The sequence below is a fragment of the Gymnodraco acuticeps genome, unplaced genomic scaffold (assembly GCF_902827175.1).
Source record: "Gymnodraco acuticeps unplaced genomic scaffold, fGymAcu1.1, whole genome shotgun sequence".
Taxonomy (NCBI): Eukaryota; Metazoa; Chordata; class Actinopteri; order Perciformes; family Bathydraconidae; genus Gymnodraco; species Gymnodraco acuticeps.
In genome coordinates this window covers 1,879,120-1,889,095 of record NW_022992130.1, presented here as the reverse complement: position 1 = coordinate 1,889,095, position 9,976 = coordinate 1,879,120, and the positions used below count along the sequence as shown (strand labels likewise).

The 9,976-nt window shown below is 39.9% G+C and overlaps 2 protein-coding genes across 2 annotated transcripts; one reads left to right on the top strand and one right to left on the bottom strand.

The window, feature by feature from the left end:
* Positions 1-215: 215 nt before the first annotated feature.
* dnajb12a (DnaJ heat shock protein family (Hsp40) member B12a) lies at positions 216-5,717 on the bottom strand. Its single transcript, XM_034203822.1, has 9 exons — positions 5,489-5,717; positions 4,585-4,762; positions 3,717-3,862; positions 3,446-3,616; positions 2,384-2,466; positions 2,171-2,280; positions 1,910-2,082; positions 1,516-1,662; positions 216-845 (listed from the first exon to the last, which is right to left on the bottom strand). Exons 1-8 carry the CDS (start codon positions 5,619-5,621, stop codon positions 1,541-1,543), a joined length of 1,116 nt encoding a protein of 371 aa, XP_034059713.1. The 5' UTR covers positions 5,622-5,717; the 3' UTR covers positions 216-845; positions 1,516-1,540.
* On the top strand, positions 5,645-8,161 carry trmt2b (tRNA methyltransferase 2 homolog B). Its single transcript, XM_034203820.1, has 2 exons — positions 5,645-6,758; positions 7,423-8,161. The coding sequence occupies exons 1-2, from the start codon at positions 5,895-5,897 to the stop codon at positions 8,044-8,046; spliced, it is 1,488 nt and encodes a 495-aa protein (XP_034059711.1). The 5' UTR covers positions 5,645-5,894; the 3' UTR covers positions 8,047-8,161.
* Positions 8,162-9,976: the final 1,815 nt, after the last annotated feature.

Genomic DNA, 9,976 nt, shown 5'->3' with positions numbered 1-9,976 from the left:
AGGGTTTTTACTCTGCACACCGTTTACATGCATAAAAACCTTCATAACACACAAGGGGACGGGTAATAACCGGAAAAGCATGACATGGGACCTTTAAATATTGAACATGGTAAACATTACACCTACTTAGTATTAGAATGTTAGCATTGTCACTGTTAGCATGATAGCATGCTGCCATTAGCCAAGGCTTGTTTTAAGGGAAAAAGATGCTCAAGTCAATTATCGGACAAATTTAATTCAAATAAACTTTTATACAATATTAGCATGTTAATTTAATAAATATGGTTTACTTTTATTTGTGCAACAATTTCAATACTTATGATCCAACAGGCTACAAGCAAATCCACAAAATAACATTATAGTAAATGATATTAACTCCAATAAACCCTGCACTGTTAAAAGTAAAATGAATATTTACATTGGTTAAGAACTATAAAAATTACACACTTTCCTTGTGAGTGGCTCAGACATATGTCTATGAGAAGGCCATGAGGTTTCTCAAAATGTTTAAGGACAACAACAAAGACTGGGACAGAGAAAGCTAATCTTAGCCGCTTTGTTTATCGTTCAAATAGACAACTAGGCTCTTACTTTCCACCGTGACGCCCAGCGGACTCTCACCATCTTGAAGACACTAGAGTAAGAAAAATGTCAGCAGTCAACTCAAAGCTTCTCACAGTTCTACAGGAAGTCAATCTACACCAAGTTGCAGAGAGGTTCCCCGATGAGGTCTGCTGCCCACTGCATGTAAGGCATTTTTGATTCTCTTGGTTTGCTGCAGAAATATGCTCCAATTTCAGTAGGCTCAGACCGATTGCTTCTAATTAGATTCAAGTACCGAGAACCTGCAGAAAAAAAAGAATAAATGATAGTTATCCACATGGGAGGAACTGTTGGATTCCTATACACGCACAGATGACCTCTACACAGATCACTCATTAACACCAACACTTGTGCAAAGCTCAGTATCAAAGAACAGCCACAAGAAGAAATTGAATATACCGACAATTATGCATGTTTTAGCCAATGAACAACTATAATTTCAAACTTCTCATAGCTGTGCAACTTTTTTTAAATTATACTATATGTGTTGGATGCTTTCCTACATTGCAGGCAGCCTTGGCTTTTTGTTCAGGTCAGTATTTAAATCAACTAGCAGAGTCTTGTTAAAGATGGCTAATCACAGTGATCCATTAGTTGCTTTAATTGACGGCGTTTCTTTTTATTGCTCAAACGTCTGTCATCACTTGCTCTGACCTGTTTGAAAAACTGTTTTGGTCGGTGCTGCAAAGTGCTTGTGGGGACTCCCCGACATCCGAGACAACATAGCTGACATATATCAGGTATCAGTCCCTGCTTGGAACTGCTTTACTATGTGTCAAAAATAAAACTGCCTTAGGCGAGTAGTTTAATTATGGTGAGTGGTAACATCAATGTGGAAAGGTGGAAATCAATCCAGACACAGTAGTAAATGTACTGTAATGTAATGTCATTGTGGTGGTTGTGGCAACTTACCCATATGTGCACCCATGAGTGGTTTCTAGCCATCCAGTATAACCTGAATCTCAGATAGTCTGGAACAGCTTGGAGTCTCCATTTTCTGTGCCCTCTGGTACAACTCTGAATCTCCAAAGTAACGAGCGCGATACAGTAATCCTTCCTCTGAAAGAACAAGAGGAGAGTGTGTAAGTACGGTAGGTCTCTATCAACTATTCTTTAAATATCACATGTTAAGTAAATCCTTTGTTAACTTTAAAACACAGTGGCATTTAATGTCACAAAAGTTCAAAATCATGGTGCCACACTGTACAAATGCAGTACTGTTGAGTATCGGATCAGTATCAGACAAAAACATGTGCAGATTTATTTCATTATAAATTAAACATTTGTTGTGTGCAGCCCGACTTACTCTGCTGCTTCTCTTTCCAACAGTTGTTTCTGAGGTTGGAGATGTAGTCTTCTTCCACACTTTTCTCAACGTTCCTCAGATTTTTCCCAGAATATTCTTCGTTGAAGCGGTCTCCCACATAGAAAAGCACCTTCAGGTTCGATGTATGCCTTTTCTGAATATATCCAGCTGATCTGTTGTATAGAGGAGACATAATAACAGAGTGAGACGAATGGGACATTTCCCACAGCATCAGAAAGCTTTGAGTGGAAAAACACTTACGGGCTGTATCTAAGGCTATAGGGAGGCTGCGTGACCATCATCTGGCTGAGAGCAGAAACAACGATGAGGATTAGGATGGGCATCATCTGGACAAACAGAGCCAGACCTCCCTGTCAAGAGAGAGAAAAAAACCTTTAATAACTGTTTCGCAAACACAGTGCATCAGCTGGTTTCAAATTCAAGTGTAATTAAAGGATTAGAGACGGGACTTACATCTCTCTGCTGTTCTCCTTGTCTTTCTTGCCTATTCTGGTGTGCAAAGTGCATTCTTCCATTCCTGTAAACGTGTACGTTACCTGTAAAGAAATGAAAATAAAGATTGAAGTGCTACAACTGTTAGCCATATGAAATTGAGGCACAATAATATCTAAATATCCAATCACAGCAGCTGGGTTTCCTGATAATCATTACAAACTCAACAAAACAAAAAAGGGAAGTGTGACTGGGCTTACATGCAGAGTAACATTTTTACCAAGGTTGATCAAGGAAGCAATACATTATTTGGTTATAGGCTCCAAATAGTGCAGACAATACAATACACTCAAGTGCGAAGCATGTAGAAATGCTACTACTGAGCAGTCCACTACATGCATGCATCTGTGAAACACATTAAAAGGTGTTGCTGTATGCTCCTACAGTAAAATACTAATGGTAGATAATGGCACTATGACTAAGGTACTCTATTGTTAAATAAAGACTGACATGTTTCTTTTAAATCACAGCAGCTTCATCTGCTAAATCAACAGACAAACATTAAAGACCAGTAAGAAAGGATATATATATATATATATATATATATATACACACAACATAAGAATGCAATCACTAAAGATGGGATCTGTCTGTTCCTTTTTGTTGGCTTGTTGAAGAAGAAAGCAAAGGCAGGGCAAAAAATAAGGAGATTCACAAGGACAAACAGCCATATCCCATTGACTCAGAGAATGTGTGCTGATAAGGGCTGAGTAAAGTCAGCAGGCAAAACCATCAGCCTTTACCTTTAAGTCAACGCTTAGGGTTATGCAAAACACAGTTAAGGATAAGGCTTGCTCTCGAATGGGTTCCTGAGAAATGTTACTCCAAACATGAAAAACAGAGAAAAACCAAAGGCTCTCTCGCACTGCACAAGTACAACATCCGTGATTGACCCTCGATTCATTGTGGTTTGTTTTTAACTTGTGATGTGTCATTTTGTAAAGCACTTTGAGCTGTATGTGTTGTAGGAAAAGTGCTATAAAAATAAAGCTTTATTATTATTATTATCTGGCCTCTACTTACTTGATGGGAAGCCTCCACCAAAGAACATGTTGAAGAGGTCCTCAGGTGAGATGTCTGCTTCAAAATCACGATGTTGTCTCTGTCTGGTTGGGTTTGTTCTCTCTTCTCCATACTGGTCATACTGCTTTCGTTTGTCAGTGTTACTCAGCACGGCATAGGCATTGCCAATAGCTGCAAAAACACACAAAAAGGCCCCCACAAATGTGGACTTAAGTAAGCTCCCATTCGCATGTCTTCCATAGAACAGCACAGGAGATAACTTTTAAATTACCTTTAAATGCCTCTGTGGCTCCAGGTGCATGATTTTTATCTGGATGAAATTTCAGAGCCAGTTTTCTGTAAGCCTTTTTAAGATCCTCCTCAGAGGCGGCCTTTTCAACCCCCAGAATTTGGTAATAATCTTTACAGCTCTTAATCCTGCAGTACAGCAACAAAAACACCAACCAGAGAGATAGTTAGCAGATTGCAAGGGGAAAATGGAATCACACAAATATTAATAACACACAAACACTTTTCACATTATAAACAAAACATTTTAAACCATTTTGAATCGTGACATTCAATCAGTTATTTCAACATTATTTCTGAGGATGCTGATTGCTCTTTAAAAACACAAGACAACTGTAGACTTACATTGAATAGTCAGAAAAAAGAAAAAGAGCCATCATTCTGAATATAATAAGTGTAATCCGGCTTTAGTTGTTGCCCTTGATTTTTGCTCCTTTTAATATTCTTATGTCACTGGTGGGGCTTAAATGCAAAAATACTATAACAAATATTCCAATCAATCCATTCCTTGTCTGAAAAAATACTTTGGATTTAGTTTTTCATGTGACTGCCATAACATGTATTGTTGCTACTAAAGGCAGTACTTAATCAATACATTCGACTTTTTCAGTTGAGTGTCATGAACATAAGGGGCTCTAGCTACTTGTAAATCACACACTTTTAGTAATAGTTAGTTTCTGAAAACACACTACTACACCTAAATAAGCTTTTCTCTAAGACTAAAATGTCACACTATTGAATGATGTAAAGGAACTGAGTAAAACATGTCCTGATGTCTTAATTTGATCAGCTCTAGTGTGTGGTTTGTACATTTAAACTAAGACAAAAGAACAGATCCACATTGCACTGACTTTCTCACAGCCTCCAGCTGATCTGCAGTGTATGGTTTGGCCGACTCTGAGGCCCCCCGGGCGGAGACATCAGGCTCCTCTCCGTGGCTGCGTTGCCTCATAGTGGGCCCGTCTCCGTTCACAGGACTGCCATTCTCATCTGGGGGCTTTCCATTCTGGGCTAGCGACTCCAATAAGTCTGAAGAAAAAAAAGTGGGGCAATATTATGTAAGGATGACACCCGAGTCTCGTTCATAATCAGATATCCACATTAACAGGGCCTGGTGCCCACAGTGACTATTATCCACCCCATAAACACATTATGCATTACATTAATGCACATTTTAATACTGAAACCTGCACAACCCTTTGAACATGTTGCACATTTCTGCTCCATACTTCATATTTCTAAATGTGCACAGCTCTGCAGTTTCAATAGAGTATTTGTCATATTTTCTTTTACTGTACTCAGTTTCTTACATATTTATATGTTGTGTAAATATTGCCTTTATTTTTATATTGTTACAATAGTCTTTAAAATAGTACAATTGTTTGCTTCTTTTCTATCTGTGTCTTTGTATGCACCATTTAAACCAAAGCCAATTCCTATGTATGTGTAGACCTACTGATTCTGATCCTGATAATTCACTAGTACAGTTAGCTATCGGCTAGCACTGAAGCTGCTAACAAGGACAGCAATGATCTAATAGCCAGTGACAATAAGATCGTACACATCTAAGACAGTTAAGTAAACAAATATGTTACATGGATCGCGGGTAGGGTCCTTAAAAACTACAAATACCAATTGTGGGAGCAGCTGGTGTAACGATATGACGGTTATGCTAACGTTAGCTGGTTTCACAGCGAAGCGATGGCCCACTAACCGACACCAACCACCGCCGTAACAGACGCTTATTCGACGTACTTTTTGCCTGATTGGTCGGAAACAGACGCTGGGCCTTCTCTAGAAACTTCCTGGCTTTATCACGTTGGTTGTTGTTGACGGCATTTATGGCTATTTTTATGCACCGCTCCGCTTCGTCCTTGTTTGAGTCCATCGCGATGATCGCGACACAGCGGAAATGTTTACTTGCCCTGGGACGCACAGAAATGACGCCGAGACGTTATCTGGCTCGTAAATAGTACGTCATGGCAATTTGAAACCACCAGCATGCACTTCATTAACGTCGGGCAGTAGGCCTACGTCTTTAATCTGCAATATTTAAGGTCAGATGTTTCTTTTGTTTGCTATATTTAGCTTCACTGGCTGTGACCGTGTCACTAGCTGACAATTGAGGCACCCTACGACATTCACTTCTCTGAAAGTCAAAATGGCTCTCGCAGTTGCACAAACCAGGTCAGTCTTATTTATCAAACGCAAATATCTGCATGCTTTGAGGAAAACCTGCCTGTGGTTTTCAACGAATGACACGATTCTAGCTGATCAGAGGAAACCACCACCGAAAACACATTTGAGAAAAAGTCAAAAGAAGACTACTTTGACTGATCTGTCCTGGGAGGAAAGGCTGTCTGATGTGGTCACCCCTCTATGGAGGCTGAGTTATGATGAGCAACTTGAGCTCAAGCTAAAGCACCAGGAAAGGATCATGTCTCAGCTGTCTGGGTATCTTTCAGGTGAACTACAATCACAGTCCTCATTACCTGTCAGAACCAAACTCAGTTTCCCTGTCTTGCCTGTTCTGCCATCACCAGTTAGGGATGGCTACCGCAACAAGTCTACCTTTTCTGTTAACCGAGGAGTGGATGGAAATCCAAAGACGGTTGGATTCTACGTGGGCACAGGGAAGAAGGGAAACATTGTCTGCGTCAATGGAGACCACCTTCTCAACATGCCAGAGAAGCACACAAGGGTGGCCAGATGTTATCAGGACTTTATCCGCCTCTCTTCTCTCGAGCCCTGCCTGCTGTTCTACACTGGGGGTCACTGGAGAGAGGTCACAGTGAGGACCAATGCAGAGGGCCACACCATGGCTATAGTGTACTTTCATCCACAGACGCTGACCCCAGAAGAGGTGGTGGTCCATAAGGCTGAGCTGCTGGATTACTTCACACGAGGGCCGGGATCAGTCTGCCAGCTGCACTCACTGTTTTTCCAGGAGAGCGCCATGACTCGCTGTACTCATGAGCAATCACCCTACCAGCTCCTGCATGGTCAGCCACACATATACGAGGAGGTAATACAAACCATAGGGCAACATTACAGGGAATCCTTAAGTGACTTCACATCGCATACAGCAAACTTTGTAGTATGCCAGCATTGCAACGTAGTAATTGTCCAACTGAAGCAGTACTTATTCTGGTACATTCTTGTGTTAATACATTTAGATATACCATGTGCTTATATACCTATAAGCACATGGTAATTTAACTTTATTTACATGTTTAAAGATGGTGATACTTTTACTCTGTTTCCTATTTTAATAGTTGCATTAAATGACAAAGACATTGGAAGTGTTTCACAAAATCAGCCAATCATCAGCAGTAAAAACAATAATGTTCAAAAGCACTCCAAGGATTCAATAACAGACTTCCATAAAGTTGGGGGACGTGCACAAAAGGTCAAAATTGATGCAGCCCAAACCATGATATCCTGAATTGGGCCAAGTTCTGGAAACATTGGATCTTAATGTTTCCATAATGCAATGTGATAGCATTCTCAATTAAAACGTCCTCCCCCAGTGGATTCCCATGACTTTCAGGCTATTTGTGTTTATTGTTATAATAGTCCTATAACTAAGTAATATTTTTGTATAATAATAGACAGAGGAAAATTGACATTACAAAATCCATATATCTTCATTGTGTCTATTTTCCTAATTGCTGTTTTGTCATTCACAGCAGCTGGGATTCAAATTCCGCATATCTGCCGATGCCTTTTTCCAGGTGAACCAGGCAGCAGCTGAGGTGCTGTATAGCACAGTGAGACAACTGTGTATCCCAAACCCAGAGGAAGGTGGGGAAAGGACACAATTTGGTGGTACTCTTCTGGATGTGTGCTGTGGGACAGGTGCCATCGGCATTATTACATCTCCCAGAGTGGACAGAATTATTGGTATAGAGCTCATAGAACAGGCAGTGGAAGATGCTCGACACAACGCAGCTCTCAATAATGTACTGAACTGTGAGTTTATCCCTGGGAAGGCTGAGGTGGTGCTTCCTGGAGTTATGTCACAGTTGAGTTCTGCAGGTGGAGGGCCTGTGGCTGCTGTGGTGAATCCTGCGCGAGCTGGCCTCCACTACCGAGTGGTCCGAGCTTTACGAAACCAACCTAATATCCGCAGGCTGGTCTATGTGTCCTGCAAACCGGATGGGGATGCTATGAGGAACTTCAGGGAGCTTTGTTGTGCTCCTGACCCGATGAAGAAACTCACAGGAGAGGCATTTTCTCCAACTCTGGCTGTGCCTGTAGACATGTTTCCACACACTCCTCATTGTGAACTGGTGCTACTATTTGAGAGGTAGCAGATGATTTAGTTCAGAGTTGAGCTTTAAACAACACTAATTTCTTTGTAACTCTAATGTGGCATCAAATAATAATTCACTGTATGCTAAATATAATGGCTTATCTTTACCCACACACATGTTTTCACTTATTTTCTTGATTAGACCTTGTTTCAGGGCTGCAACAAATACTTTGTTTGTTTGTAGCCTTTATTTAACCAGGTGAAGCCCCTTGAGATCAAAAGATCTCTTTTTCAAGGGTGACCTGCAGGACATTAGTTACACATGTAACATAAAAACAACAGAACAACAATAAGGATGACATACAACATAATGTGCAGGGTACAGTTTACAAACTCTATTTACAGTGACAGGTACCATGAATATCAAACAGCATGTCAGCCAGCTGAGTTTTAAAATGATGCAGGGGAACCAAAGTGCTCAGTTTTAAACATGTTTGCAGACTGTTCCAATTTAGTGGAGCTGCACAACTAAAAGCTTTCTTCCCTAAGACAGTCCTAGCACTTGGCACATTTAATAAAACAACATCATGAGATCTCAGGCAATATGTACTTTCAATTCGTCGAGAGATCAGAGAGCAGATATAAAAAGGTAGTTTACCCAACATGGCTTTGTAAATGAACATGTACCAGTGACTGAGCCTCCGTACAGTTAGTGAAGGCAGACCTGCCCTGGCATACAGGGTACAGTGATGAGTAAGTGCTTTACAGTTAGCAACAAATCTCAGGGCACTGTGATAGGCGGCATCTAACTTTTCCAGGCAATGGGCAGGTGCATTGATATAGATCATATCACCATAGTCCAGCACAGGTAAAAAGGTCACAGTGACTAGCCTTTTCCTGGCTTCAAAAGAGAAACAGGACTTGTTTCTGAAAAAGAAACCTAGTCTAACCCTCAGCTTTTTAAGCAGGTTATTGACATGAAGTTTAAAAGTAAGACAATCATCAAGCCAGATACCTAGGTATTTATAACTGGTAACCACTTCAAGTACTTGTCCTTGCATAGTAACAATATCCAAAACAGGCACTTAATTATTCTTTCGATAAATCTTTTAGGATATACAATATACTTACATTGAGTCCAGTATGATGCTTTCAAGTTGCTTGTTTCGTCCACCAACAGTTCAAATATCATAATATATTCAATTAACAATGATAAAGAAAAGAGAAAAATGGCAAATCCTCACATTTGAGCAGTTAGAGCCAGCAAATGTTGTTGCTGATTCTTTGGACAAATTCAAAAGGTAATTTAGTCTCTGAGTTGTGTGGAGATAGTGAAATGTAAGGCTTGACATGTAGAAGAGGCCATCTCCTATAGTGACCGCGACAGCACAAACCCTGTCATGAGACCTGTGACCTCTCAAAATGAAAGCCTCTGCAGATCAACTTATTTTCACTACATGAGCTAATTTTCTGTTATTTTAGATAGCGTGCACCTTTTTTAATCTTATTGTTTTGTGTTGTACTGCACTGACAGATTGTCTTTTACTGCAGCAGGTGAACAGATGAGAGTTCACCTTGATAAGATAAGAAGATGTACTTTATTGATAAGATAAGAAGATGTACTTTATTGTTCCAAAATTGGAAAATGTTTTTGTCCCAGCAGCACGTAAAACAAGGCATCGCACCTAATTATAATATAAACAATTATAGAGTCTCAAAATATAAAATTAAATGGAACTAAAAAAGAAGAAAATATAAAAGTTGACACTGAAGATACAAATCTGTGAACTATCTAACAAATAAAACACTAAGGGCCAAATTACAGCTGACACAATATTAAAGTAGGATATGATTACATTACAGAGTTGAGTCAATAAATGTATTACACAGTGTTTATCCATTATAAACGTCACAAACCTAAAAGTTGCTGAAGAGGTGTTACAATGGATTCACAATTCTGTGAAAGATGTTCATAATCTTTGTCCACA

Bases quoted from the DNA above. Each gene is read 5' to 3' on its own strand.
- dnajb12a (XM_034203822.1), bottom strand. From the start codon at position 5,621: ATGGACTCAAACAAGGACGAAGCGGAGCGGTGCATAAAAATAGCCATA. The intron at 4,763-5,488 runs GTACGTCGAATA...TTTTTTCTTCAG, and splicing joins TCCGACCAATCAGGCAAAAA to ACTTATTGGAGTCGCTAGCC. The intron at 3,863-4,584 runs GTCAGTGCAATG...GCTGTACTGCAG, and splicing joins CAGCTGGAGGCTGTGAGAAA to GATTAAGAGCTGTAAAGATT.
- trmt2b (XM_034203820.1), top strand. From the start codon at position 5,895: ATGGCTCTCGCAGTTGCACAAACCAGGTCAGTCTTATTTATCAAACGC. The intron at 6,759-7,422 runs GTAATACAAACC...TGTCATTCACAG, and splicing joins AGCCACACATATACGAGGAG to CAGCTGGGATTCAAATTCCG.